Below are 14,605 nucleotides of genomic sequence, written 5' to 3' on the forward strand. Positions count from 1 at the left end.
CCAGTTTTGTGTTCTGTTCACTTTTCTGTATCAGTCATCATCTTCTTACTTTAAGTCCTCATGTAAATCCTTAGTTTGTAAGTCCTAATGTAAACCCTTAGTTTGCATTTCTCTTCATACACAGTCTTGTATACAATCTTATCTGATGTAGACATTTGTGCAAGCTATTTTCCTTAAAGCTATGCATCTTTTTGTTATTCTCCTGAATAAATGCATCTTTACAACACATTTTCACCTAAAACACATTTTGGGGGGCTTGAGAGCCAAATTGCACAATTTGAAGAATGCAGATATTGAAGGACAGCTGCACTTTGGCTTGCATACCATTTTGAAAAGTGTAAATCAGGCAGGTTCATGTTCAAATGCAATTTGAGCTAAATTTCTTCTGCATCTAAAAGGAAACTAAACGCTGTAGCATCAACCTCTGAATTTTCACACAGTGAGGAGAGGTTGAAGTTAGCAATGCAGAAGGCCTTCCTATATGCTTCACCAGGCAGATTTTAAAAGCAAGTCATAAGAGCAACATAAGAAAAAACGAAGCTTAGACGCAAGAAAATAAGTTTTACTTTTTTGAAAGGGGAGGGCTTGCAAGACGAACAACATCCATAAATCATATTTCAGTGGGTATACAGTAGCAGAGATACAGAAAGCTTCTCCATACAGAGCAAATAGTTGCCAATGAAGAAGGCAGCCACCACAGGGAGCCATTTAGAGGGGCCATTGTGCTGCTATTTGTGCAGACATGACCATCCCTGTGTCTGATCTGTCTTGCAGTCAATCATTCTAGCATTCTATACTTTTGCTCTCTGCAAACTCCCAAATCTCTTCATTGTTGGCTTTCACTGTGTAAGAGTGAAATAAGATGTTTCCTTTGCAGAAGCAAAAACCTTACTTTCTGAAAGGCATTAAGCTAGATCTCAATTGTTTGAGGAATTTAAGCTTCTAGTGCTAACGTATTTGGCAATGCTGGTTTAGCATTTTGGTCCATGACATTGCACAACCTTAACTTGTGTTGTGCTTTAAATCGTGCCACTATCAATACGTCTAGGTTAAATCACCTAACATAATTTATACACTTTCTTGTGCTTACAGGAAATGCATTCACGGCCTGGAATCTGATGCAACTAATGGGCTGTTTATTACCGTAATCCACAGCCCACAGCAACAGTAGCAATACCTAAAGTATAAAAACCAAGTATAAAAGTATAAAAACCAAATGGGATTGTACACCTTACTACTGCATAATAAGCAAATGCTCTTCACAACTATTACATCTTGCATTTGAGCTGCCACAGATAAATACCAAGTGATATTGCTGGTTGTTCCCTCATTGCCCATTACTGCAGCTCTTGTGTTAAACATGTGAATAAGAATTCAGTCCTCAAAAAAAACAATGCAATTGTGATGTCCTCATTTTGGTGCAATCATTCTGGCTGCAAACAGCACTCATTTCATTATATATTGTATAAGTCTTTGTTCCCACTGAAGACCTAAAAAGAACATTTCATGCCGGAATTACCATCTCTTCCATCTATACTTTTCCTCTCATTGCTAGGATAACTAGTTCTAAGGAGTACTTCCCTATACAGCTTAGGTCCAGGTTATCTGAAAGACCACATTCCCTCACACAAATCTGCCCAGGCTCTGAAATCTTTAGGGGAGGCTCTTCTCTCAGTCCCACAGGGATGCTTGGTAGGGACACGGGAGAGGGCCTTCTCAGTGGCTGCTCCCAGACTTTGGAACTCCCTTCCAAGAGAAATTAGAAAGGCTCCCTTCTTCTTGTCCTTCCGCTGGCAGGACAACAAAAAGCCTGTTCTTATTCCAACAGGCTTTGGGGAACTGATTGTTACTAATGAAATAGTTGGTGCTGTGATGTTTTTATTGTAATGATCATTAGGTTTTAATAGATCTTATATACATAACGCACGCACACACAAACATAGTTTAATTGCTTTTTAATGATTGCCTCCCAGTGTTTCAACAATACAGGTGCAGCAGCACCGTATGTTTTTCTAGGAACATGTCTCAAGACATACAGAAAACATCTGGTACTGTTTGCACCTGTTCCTGGGCGCAACTGCTCATATGAGCTGATAAGGGCTCCACTCACAAGTTTATGCTTGAGAGAGGTCAATACCTTACTAAAGCGGTACTAACTTGCTTTGAACATCTGTCCACATATTATGCAGAATGCTGCAGAGAGTCAGCTAAATTAGCAGCAGTATATATATATATATCTACATTGTGTTGCACTCATCACTAAATAGATCGGATTGTCCTGTTAAACTGGCTGTTAGGCTAACTGGCTAAAATAGCTTTCTAACACACAGGGATTTTGACTGGCAAAACTATTATCTGTAAGAATAGATGAAACAATCTGCTGCCCCAACTTTTTTTTTTTTTTTTACATACTTCAGAGGAGAAGGAGAACTATAAGATCACTAAACAAAGGGGAAAGGTTGACATTCAAATATATATATATATATATATATATATATATATATATATATATATATATATGTTTTTGCCGGGACACAGGTGGCGCTGTGGGTTAAAGCCTCAGCGCCTAGGACTTGCCGATCGAAAGGTCGGCGGTTCGAATCCCTGCTACGGGGTGCGCTCCCGCTGCTCAGTCCCAGCGCCTGCCAACCTAGCAGTTCGAAAGCACCTCCGGGTGCAAGTAGATAAATAGGGACCGCTTACCAGCGGGAAGGTAAACGGCGTTTCCGTGTGCAGCTCTGGCTCGCCAGAGCAGCGATGTCACACTGGCCATGTGACCCGGAAGTGTCTCCGGACAGCACTGGCCCCTGGCCTCTTAAGTGAGATGGGCGCACAACCCCAGAGTCTGTCAAGACTGGCCCGTACGGGCAGGGGTACCTTTACCTTTACCTATGTTTTTGCCAATATCCGGAAAATTGTTTGTTGAAGTATCCTGCTCACCTCCAACAATTATTTCTATTTTTATACAAATAAAACTCTTGAGATGTCAGGTCATCTGACAGTTCCAGGTGAGAAGAAACAAGCAAGGAAATACATAAATCCAGCAAGACTTTAGCAAAGTGCCATTAACTTAGTTTCAGTTACAACAGGGAGATCTCATGCAACGGATTCTGGCTGCAGATTTGTGATTGCTTGATGAGCTTCCATTAATTTATTTTTTATTTAACCTTTCAAAACAAGTAGTTTCTCAAGGCAACTTAACAGTTACTATCTTAGCTGTAAGATATGAAACCAATATCTAAAAATTTACCATTTAAACCAGCATAAACCATTCCTGAGCAGACCAATGAAATCATATTGAAATTTAAAACAGAGCAACAACTGTTTAAAAATCTAACTTGCTTCAACAAGAAGCAAATTAAAACAAATATCTTTAGAAGCAACCAGAGAGAGAGAGAGCAAAACTTTTATATCCTACAGTACTTTTCTTTTTTGAACCCAGAGCAGTCTTGGATTGGGACTCTGAGCTCAACTGAGGGCTTTCCCTCAGTTTATCCTTCCTTCTGTGGCCCTTTTCTACTCAAGAGTTGTCCCCTTCCACAAGCTGCTTCTCTTCACAGTGCAAAAGAGGCAGCCTCGCGACAGGAGGAACAGGAAACGGTCATGCATCAAAACTGATCCATTTATTACAGCTTTCACCAACTTGAATCAGGATGATGTATATATTAGCACGCATTTCAGAATACAAGGAAAGCAACCATGCATAACTCTCACTCTTGTCAACAACTATTTGCTATCCACTGGCAAGAACTGAATTAACTATTTGCTATCCACTGGCAAGAACTGAAGAAACGTATGTCTCCGATGGGAGGCAGCAATTGTACAGGGCCATTTATAAATGCCTCTGAAAGAAAGACACCTCTCCATTATTTGTTAGCAAACATTCATTGCTTTGGCAGAAGGAGCATTTATGTCTAGGTTTCCTTTCCCTAAGCCCTGGGAAATTACAAGCAGAATTTCTGCATGTTCGGTTTCCTTGAAGTTAAGTATTATTATTACTATATTATAATCTGTTTACAAACTTTCCTGCTTAGAAAGAACAAGGAAACTGCAGGTACACCAACATCCTATGTCTTTCAGTCAATTGCACAGTGGTTGTGAGCACTCCAAATCTGGCAACAAGGAAAGAGGTAAAATGACAACTACCAAATGTGCTTACTTTGAGCAAATGTGTGTAGACTAAGGAGTCTCAGCAACCCAAATAAAGGAAAAGAACTGTAACCTTCTGAGCTGAAGTGGACTGTGCATTTATGCAATTTCCCCACTCAAATGTTTACAGCGTCACTTTTAAACACTTAAATTACACCTGCCTTCCTTATCCGATGAATAAAAAACACAGGGTGGAGACAGTCACAGCTCTTACTTGCTACCTCTCCTTGATATGTGATTTGTGGGGAATACGCCATTTGAAACTCATGTAAACTTTTTTTTTAGCAAAGATGTCATTCTTTCATCTGAAATGGGACTCCTGGAAAAATAAGGATCGCAGAGATAACAGCAGTTTGACCTACAATGAAGATGGTATTGATTTTGCCTAAAAGGGGAATACAGTCAACAAATGGTCAGCAAATGACTGACCAAACCAGTTAAAGTGAGAAACAGGGGCACAAGTTATAGTCCAAAGATGATAAAAGGGAGAGCAGAGAAGGAAAACATTAAACTGTTAAATAAGGAAAATTATGAAAGGATTAAACCACCATAACTGAAGAGACATGCTGTCAAATACCTGAAATTCTTGATATATAACAGGGGGATAAATTAGTAGTATGCCATAAATCTCAATTTCTCTGGGAGAAGACTAGGCACAATGTAATAAAGGTGTTGTGCCATTTTTGACATTTAGGATTTGACAAGCAAAAGACATAGCACCTTCATGTTCAAGAGCAACCAAGCGAGGAAAGCAGTGAATACTTAATTTTCCCTTAGGAGATATTGGCAGTCTTATTCTCTACTTAAAATTTAGGAAAACATTTGCCCAAGCTGAAATTTGCACAACTACTCAATGGTGTGCATATTTCCGTTTGCAGATAAATTTCCACTACTGGTGTTCAAAAGGAGATTTGCATTTAAATACTTTGATGGCAATCTGGAGGGTAGGAGAGAAACCAATGGCTGCCAGTTACAAGAAAGTAGATTCAGACTAAACATCAGAAAGGTCTTTCTGATAGTAAGAGCTGTTCAACAGTGGAACGGACTCCCTGGGCAGGTGGTAGGCTCTCCTTCATTGGAGATTTTTAAGTGGAGGTTGGATGGTCATCTGTCATGGATGCTTTAGTTGAGATCCCTGCATTGCATGGGGTCGGACTAGATGACCCTCAGGGTCCCTTCCAGCTCTACAATTCTGCGATTCTACGAATGCTTACATGCCACTTAAATCAAATAGCAGTGGGCATGATTACAACTTTACTTAATATAAGAAAACATAACGGTTTAAAGTGGTACTGACAATATGTGAAACTTCCTGCAGAGTTTTACTCTTTAGTACAGATGTAATTTATGAAAAATTCAAGCTAAAGTTTTTTGAATGACTTCTATCAGACAATGGGAAGAAGCAAGTTATTATGTGAAAACACATGAGAAAGCGTGCACGAGAGAGAGCTCGCCCACTGACTCAAAGCTATGATCCTTCCCTACTGATGAAAGATACACGTTTTCTCCTCTCTGCAGCAAATATATTAATTCTCCACCCTTCTATACTGATTTCTCCACTTTGAAACTACCGCTCCACTTTAACGTTCATTCAGAAGACAGCATGAATAAACTGTCCAAAAATGCATGACGCTAACAGTTTGATTACTAAAAATGCTACTACAGGTAGAGAAGGAACTACAGACAGAGATACATTATGTTCCAGGAATACAATGTTCAGTATCAATTTTTGTGTAGCTATTGTGAGGACTTCACAACTGAATGGATCTTGAACAGAATGGATCTTTAAAGTGATACAATTTACATTTATTTTAATTCTTCAATGGCAAAATCCAATCAGGAATGAAAGAGTTAATAGCATGGTCAAGTCACCTCAACGCATAAAATACAGTTAATACGCAAGCTGTCCACGTCAGGAAGTCTAGAGCAAGTAAAAGAGCTTCTCTTCATTTCCTCCCAGTTTATTCAAGATACTTGCATACCACTGATTGAATGGGTTAGTTATTGGAACAGCAGAAATATCTATGACGAGCTCCCCAGAGACAACAGAGCACAAGAAATGCAGTTAAGTGAGCACATTTCAAGTTGAGCAGTACATGAATGCGAATAAAGTACAGCATTAAACGAACAGATTTTGTTAGAAACATTTAAGGAACTTTAAACAGAAATGGAAAAGCAAGCAGCATAGATGGATGGGTTTCTTGGAATTTGCCAACAATTTTGCCAATAAAGCTATAAACCAATGCACACCTACCTGAAAGAAGTCCCACTGAATAACCATGTATAGAATTGAACTTAAACATATGTCTTAGAGAACAAGAAAACTATGGTGTGGCAGCTAGCAGATCAACAGCATCTTTTGAGATATGTATTTTCTGTGGTTAGTTGCTACAGGAATGAACATGACCTTTATTCAGTCTTGCGTGTATTAAGGAGTTTTCAAACAAGCTCTCTCTTCATTCTCATTCTCACAGGGCATCCAGCCCAAAGTTATCATTTTATAAGTCTTACTAAATTCAACTTTAAATTGCTCGATTTTGCCAGAATTGGGTTAGTGGAGTACAAGTTATCATATTCTTTGCTTTTTAAACCCAATGTTGGGCATCTTTAAAAAATGGAAATAGCGAGTTGTGGCAAATATTTAAAGGATATTTTTGTAATAACCTTCCCTTCTTTAATGTGCAGCTCCCTTTTGAAGAATCGTGTTATTAGCTCTAACATATTGAAAACTTTTTATTAGAACATTAAGAGGCTACTATTATTTGGTAAAACTTTTGTTTAAAAAAAAACGTTTGCAGCCCCATTGGGACTGATCCTTCATTTTTGCAGTATAGTAATATACTGCAGGTGACAGAATGAGGGCACATTAATAGAAACCGGAAGACACTGCACAAGTCTAACTCATGGCAAAGCCACCTGGTCAAGAGAAGAAATGCAGAGAGGCTTGGTTATAAAACTGCATCAAGAGCTCATATAATTCTAAAGAAGAAAGTGCCTCTTTCAAGTCTGTCTGTTGAGCAGCTCCTTGGGTTGCCTACAGCAAAAACAGTATCTGCCTAAGCCTATCTTCCCTCATCCTCAATGAGGCCTTGTCACAGAAGCTTGCATCTTAAGATTGCTCTCTTAAGCAAATGGGACAAAGATATGAGTTTTTGCTTTTCATTCTGCATCTTCTCATTCTGCTCAATCCTTACTGTTGAAATGGCCTCATTCTGTCACCTGCACTACTGTGGCGGCGGCAGCCTCCTCCTCCATCCTTTATCTGTTCATTTTGTAATTCTGTTTCGTTCAGTCTTGGACCCATGGAATACTAATGAAAGATCCATTGAAGTATGCAAGAGTGTGTCATTCTTCTTCCACTACCCCAATGACACCATTCCTGCCATATCCCCTCTAATACTCAGAGTCTCACTTCCTCTTCATAAAGCAAACCCATTTCACAGGCAATTATTGTGCATGGCCTCAAGGGCCAGATACCTCCTGACAAGCAAGGATGGCACTGGATCTTTTAGGTCAGAAGATATTCCAGAAAGCAGGACAATGACTAACGATTGATTAAATTATAACTTTAAGTTTTTAATAAACCTTTGTTGTTTTGCAAGAGAGGGACCAGAACTCTCTTCAACATGTCCACATGGTGCAGTGGTTAGACTAGGACCAAGGAGACCAAAGTTAAAACCCCATTCAGCCACGAAACACACTAGATGATCATGGGTTAGTCAGTGTCAGTCAACATTATGTTGAAGAGAAAATAAAGGGGAGAGGAGCCAACTATGCTGTTGTGAGTTCCTTGGCAGAAAGACAGAATATAAATGTAGTAAATATATAAATGGTACAGCTACATTGAAAGACCCCCAAAAGGTTTTTTTTTAAGCCTAAATACTGAAGGTACTGAATCACAAAAGAATATTTATCCTATCCCAAGTACTCTTTCTACATTAATGGCAAAACTAATAAAGCAAAATTATATATTTTGCTGATACTCTCTCCCATTCTTTAAAGTCATGTATTTCAACTAGCAATTCAGTCTTGGCTTCATGCACTGCCTGTTAATGCTTTGAATAAACTCACACTGCAGCATAAACTTAACATTCTATTTACGGGGGACATTATCTTCAGACCAGCTAACTCAACTTCATGATACTTTACCGCCCATACTTTTAAAAAAATAATCCCTCAGGATCTTTTCCAGCACACCTAGTTTGAAAGCTTTCTGGATGCTGTGTCAACCAAGAGGATTGGCAATAATTTGCTAACAGCTACAGTATACCCTATTTTTTGCTCTATAAGACTCACTTTTTGCTCCATAAGACTCACTAAGGGGAAATGTGTGTGCGTCTTATGGAGCAAATGCAGGCTGTGCAGCTATCCCAGAAGCCGGAACAGCAAGAGGGATTGCTGCTTTCGCTGCGCAGCTATCCCTCTTGCTGTTCTGGCTTCTGGGATTCGGAATATTTTTTTTCTTGTTTTCCTTCTCCAAAAACTAGGTGCGTCTTATAGAGTGAAAACTACGGTAACTAAGACAAATAAGGAGGTTTATTCCATTATTGCAAAACTATCTAGTTCTCTTTCTTAGCATTTTCTATGGGATGCATGATTTTTTTTATAAAAAAAAGTCTGACCACATAATCTACCATTTCCTTTTGATCAACACTTACAATAGGCGCCAAATTCTACTGGCAAAGAGGCACATGATGCTCATACGCAAGTGTCAAAATGTCCAGAATGTCTGTAGTTGAATCAAACCTACTTCAAGGTAAATGAAGGTAAACCATGATTCTTTTAAGAAGTTTAAATTTATGTGAAGTTGCTGAGACCACAAAAGATTCTTGGCCTGTATGCACACTTCCTTGGAGGAGAATCCCATTGCATCTTTCTCATGAGCAAAAACATCCATTAGCTACACAAAGCTTAGCATTTTTAGGTATTTATTTTCAGGTCCGTAAAAATATTTAAAGTCACAAAGGTAAGAAATTTTACCTTTTTAAAGAAAAGAAAAAGCACCCACAAATTCATAAGCATTTTATACAGACTTTGCATGTACTTTATATTCAGCATCACACCTTACCAGTTCTGAGAATGCTGAAACCCAGCACTGAGACTGGTACGGATAAGGTAACGATGCGCAAATAAGGCCATTCAACACCTTTTTGAAAGCCCTATAGTTTATTCTCCACTAGCAAACAACACAGTCCCAAACAATATACATGGGTACTTGTCTAAAATCCCTGGTAGAGGACAAGGATCCTGAGATCACATTAAGGGTAGCAAAATTCTGTGCGATTGCCATAAAACTTAGGGAACAAGCTGTGCTATCATAATGATTAAGGCCCTAAATGATAATTTTAGGTTATATGTTAGTGACTAAGTTTTAATGTATGTATTTTTTAACTGTTGCTATATCTGTATTGCCCCTGTTATACCTAATTGCAAATTCAAATGTATCCCTATCATGTTTTATGACTTCCTTGATATTGTATGTGGGCTGGAACTGGTCTGTGGCCGAAGTAATAAAAATTCATTCAATTCATTCATATATGGGTACTGTATACCCCAATGCAGATGCTGCTTGAGTAGCCTATATACAAACTGAAGCTGTCTTTGCAAGTTCACTTAATTCCAACCAAGTCCCTGACACAGCCCGATTTCTGGCCAGCTAATCTGAGCATCCCACCCTCAATAGTCTTCTCAAAGTAATGCCACCACACACAACAGCAGACACCAAGAGGCAGAGTTGTGCTTGTAAGGCTGTAGGAAACAGCTCCAGAGCGAACTATAGCAGAAATGCTTCAGCTGGGATCAAGTGGCTTTTGTTTAGGAGCGCCTGGCACCCAGAGAAATCAGTCCGCCGGTACTCTAGGAGAAGTCGGCCCCACTTTGCATCCCTGTGCCAGGCATGGGTTTATTATATTGTCAAGATTTTGAGATGAGCGCATCTTAGACCAGTGGAACACTCAGTTTCTGAATGCTGCTTTGCGATACCGGTTGCAAACAGCCAATTGATAAGCAATGATTGAGAAAAAGAAAACAAAAAACTGTGTAGATCGTATAAACTTTTGACGGTGGTTGCAACCTCGCCAGCTTTATAACGGAACTCCCCCACCCACCCACCCACCTCCCGCACTATTGCTCAGATATATGCAGCATAGCCCGGCTGCCCTTGGCCTGCGGAAGGAACGGCCAAGAAACCCAACTACGTCGAGCTCCTCTGCCCTCGCAGACCGAACCGCCTGAAGACAAGGGAGTTGTCCGAGGGGCGGGAGAAAGTGGCTCAAAAGACAGCAAAATCAGGGAGCGAGAGGGATCGACGCCGGCAGCCCTAGCGCTGTGTCTTGGGGCAAATCGTGCTTCTCCCCCCCCCCCCGCTTCTTCCTCTCGCACTCGCTCGGGGCAAGACCGCGGAGGGAAAGCCGAGCAAAGACAAGCAAACCCCGTCGAGTAGTAGTAGTAGCCAAGCTGCAATTCGGCCAAGCGCCCTCGGTTATAGCGCTCAGCCCCGCGCCTTCGCCCCGCGCCCTCCTCCCCGTCACGACTCACCCGCCTCGAGGGAGTCGCTCCGCCGGTGGCTAAGAGCAAAGCCAGAGTGAAGCTTTTCCAGGGAGCCGCCGCCGGCGCCGACGACGGAGGCATGTCTCTGCCGCCGGAGTTGCCCCAAGAAGCGCAAGCCCCGGCAGCCGCCTCGGCCACAGCAACCGCAGAGGCAGGCAGGGGCGCGAGGCCACCTCAGGCGCGCAACGAGGAGAGCGCCCAGCGGCGGAGTTGGAGTGAAGTTTGGCGCGCGGGCTTGGCGGCATTTGTAAGCTGGGCGAGGGGCCCGCCTCGGCGCGGAGCTCAGCCCCCGCGCGCGCCTCGCCAGCCAATCGCTTCCAGACGCAGGACGCGCCCCCAGCCGGAGTTCGGACGGCGAGGAAATGCGGCGCAGCCGCGAGGCGCCCCCTGCGCGGCTGCCCTGGGCAAACGCCTCACAAGCGCGCGTCCCTCGCCGCCACGTGATCGCAGACGCTGCCCCGGGCTTGTTACTTCGCGCTACCCGTCCTTTTCCCCGCGGGGGGGGGGGGTCATCGTGCCATGGCTGCTACCCCTTGGCAACCGAACACAAGCGCTCGGTGTTTCCCCGCCGCTGGCTTTTCGCCTTGGGAAAAGCTTTCCATCTGCTGGTTGGTTCTCGAGAGCGCGATGTGCCGGGCGGAAGTGCGACCTTGGGACCCACGAGCCCCTTTTTGGGTTGTACTTTCAACCGCGGTTGGAAAGGGTAGGAGAGTGCAGCCTTGCTAGGAAGCAGGGTCCGTTTCTCCTGCTAATCTGACAGTGCTGCTTGGGTCACACGGTCAACCGCTGCCTGCTTCTTCTGATTACAGATGGGTAGCCGTGTTGGTCTGCCATAGTCAAAACAAAAAAAGTTCCTTCCAGTAGCACCTTAAAGACCAACTAAGTTAGTTCTTGGTATGAGCTTTCGTGTGCATGCACACTTCTTCAATGTGCATGCACACGAAAGCTCATACCAAGAACTAACTTAGTTGGTCTTTAAGGTGCTACTGGAAGGAACTTTTTTTGCTTCTTCTGAGTAGACCTACAGAGGATTGCCACTGTAAGGGATCTGGAGCAAACGTCTCACAAGCCACCTTTCGTCTTCAGTCGCCAGTCCCTTCACACAAACAAAAGTTGCCCTCCATATGAGGAAAAGTTGCAATATTTGAGAGTAAGGGGAACATGGTAAAGGTGCGTAAATATGATGTGGAGAAAATAGAGTAACATTTCTTCCTCATAATGTTAGAGCTTGGGGCCTTCCAGGGGAGCTGGTGAAGTTTCAAGACAGATAGAAATACAGTGGTACCTCGGGTTAAGTACTTAATTCGTTCCGGGGGTCTGTACTTAACCTGAAACTGTTCTTAACCTGAAGCACCACTTTAGCTAATGGGGCCTTCTGCTGCTGCCGCACCGCCGGAGCACAATTTTTTGTTCTCATCCTGAAGCAAAGTTCTTAACCTGCAGCACTATTTTTGGGTTAGCAGAGTCTGTAACCTGAAGCGTATGTAACCTGAGGTACCACTGTACTTCTTCACACAGCATTGTTAAAACCGTGGCATTTGCTCCCATAAGATGTTGGCCACCAACTTGGGTGGTTTTCAGAGGGGCTTAGATTCGTGGAAGATAGTCACTATAGCTAGCATAACATGTTCTCTCTCCGCTGAGAAGCAGAATACCAGCTGCTGGGAATCACAAATGAAGAGAGCACTGTTGCATGCAAGGCTTTTTTTGGTAGGCTTTCCATAGTCATCTGATCATTAGATCCACAATCCTGGATCAGGATCATTAGACTGGCCTTTGGCTCAATCTAATGGCTCTTATATGTTTGTATTGTTCAAAACTCAGGGGTGGAGTTAGGGCCATCAGGAATGGTTTTGAAAAAAATATATACTGTAAAGGGGTTTCTGGTTTAAAGCAAAAACAGAAAACAAAGTAGAGCCCAAAAGTCTGAAGTCTACCCACCCCATGTCTGCTCTCCTGGATATAGAAATGGTGGGGACTGAAACTCAGTTAGATAATTTTAGATGCTGGACTTAATGGTCTTATGCACACCCATTCCTTTAGGTGGTAATGTGTATTACTTCACTTTAAAATGTGCTACAGCAGGGGGCCTATCTGCTGAGTAGAGCCCTGGATGTCTGCCTCACAGCTCCTCAATGTAGATTAGCAGTGAAAGACTGATTCTGTGCTCCAGGGAGGCCTGTGAAGCCTCCTCATTCTGTTCACAGGTCCCAGAGATCGAGGTAAACAGGTGCATGTTGAGTTGATGACTGCATTGTTGCACAGTTGTCCTAGGCAGGGAGTTCCGTAAATGAGCTGTTGCAACAGACAAGGCCCTAAGCAACTCTCATGCATCACCCAAAGGTAGAACCACAAAAAACCTCAGCAAATCTCAATGGTTGAACTGCCACACATGAATTATAGCTATGGAATGTCCATTTTTACTTCTTTAAAAAATGGATCCACTAGACTTGTCTCATCAGGATGCTTAGTTTGAACTCATGGAGCTTTTCACCATATAAATCACTGCAGTGTCTGCTATTAAATGGACTTCAGTCATCAAACTATCTTTCAGTGAAAAATAGCAAACACAACATATTAAATATTTTTAAATATAAAATGCTTACATGTGCAGTTTTTATCATCCATGTGCATATTATATTATATTTTTATGTTTGTACCTCTCTTTTTATCATACAGAAATGTAAGTATACTACTTAGGGATTTTTAAGTATTAAATGGTTAATCTTTTACATTTTTTAAAGTTTTATGTTATTTATGCACTGTGACTTGCTGCTATTTTTATTGATTTTAGTTAGTAATTACTGTAATCGTTAAGAGTGAAGTCCTGCTTAATTGTTATTTGATGATATTGAGAGTTAATTTTATTGTGTGTTATTATATTCTAATAGGTTATTGAATTTTATTTGACATAAGTTGTCTATTTTAAAGTTATGTTTTTGTTATGACTTTTGTATTGAATCAGATTATTATAAGGTGTGTGATCTTTCATGTATATTTTGTTGTTGTAAACTGCCTTGTGTATAATAATATAGAAAGGCGATATACAAATTAAAAGTGAAATGAAAAGTTGTTTAGAAATGCTTTTATATAACTATATATGTGCCATATATCTCTGTGGCAAATGAGTGTTTTCTACAGATAACTGCCCCTAGGGAAGCAGGATTAGCTTCTTGCCCCAACCACAGCGACAAATGTCACCATCATACACAATGTGTGAAACAGCTCTCAGCAGAGACTTCCTGACACTTTTTAAGAACAGTCTCCTAAGTCTGCAAAAGTAAAGTATCAAGAATTGTTTGCAGAATGCATTCACCATTAAATATCAACAAAACCTGACTTTTTTTTTTGCCCTGAGAGAAAACAGACAATTATATTGTTTTGTTTGTTGAGATGTGTATCTGAAAGGGATGGAACAAGTTGACATACAATGATGATAATGCAGCCTATCCAGAATATTGCATTGAATCAACTCAATTAAATTAGTTTGACCCTTACATCAGTTTTGATGGGAGTATTCAAATCTAAAACACAGCATGGAAACATAATATTCGGGTTCTTTACTGCAACCTTGTATGTGTCATTTCAGTTGAAACAAGTGGTGATAAAATTGACATATTTGTTTAACAATGAATATATCAACTATAGAACAACCATGTTCAGGGTTCACTGGAACCTTGGGGACTGAGAGCTCCAATGGTGTGTCCCATCTGCAGTTTCCCTAGGTCCTCAGTACCATTACTGGAGGTTGAATAGGAAGCAAAGGAGTTGGTGTTCTGGTAGCTGTTATGGCACCGAGTGTGGGCAGTTGAGAGTAGAGAAGTAGGGAACATGTTCTCTGTTCTAAATTTTCCCTCGTGCGCTCCCTGGGCTATTTTAAATGTGTACTTCCTGCTCTTTTGGGGAT

At 41.4% G+C, this 14,605-nt stretch overlaps 1 protein-coding gene across 2 annotated transcripts in view; it reads right to left on the minus strand.

Moving 5' to 3' along the window:
• Nucleotides 1-11,135, minus strand: part of GLP1R (glucagon like peptide 1 receptor) — a 103,878-nt gene extending 92,743 nt beyond the window's left edge. Inside the window, exon 1 of one of the 2 annotated variants that reach the window (XM_081904182.1) lies at nucleotides 10,687-11,135. In XM_081904182.1, the coding sequence (XP_081760308.1) occupies nucleotides 10,687-10,779 (93 nt within the window). In that variant the 5' untranslated portion in view covers nucleotides 10,780-11,135. The remainder of the gene's footprint in view (nucleotides 1-10,686) is intronic. The other variant, XM_081904183.1, reaches the window with a different exon arrangement.
• Nucleotides 11,136-14,605: the final 3,470 nt, after the last annotated feature.

This window comes from Podarcis melisellensis (assembly GCF_964234715.1).
Source record: "Podarcis melisellensis genome assembly, chromosome: 3".
Taxonomy (NCBI): Eukaryota; Metazoa; Chordata; class Lepidosauria; order Squamata; family Lacertidae; genus Podarcis; species Podarcis melisellensis.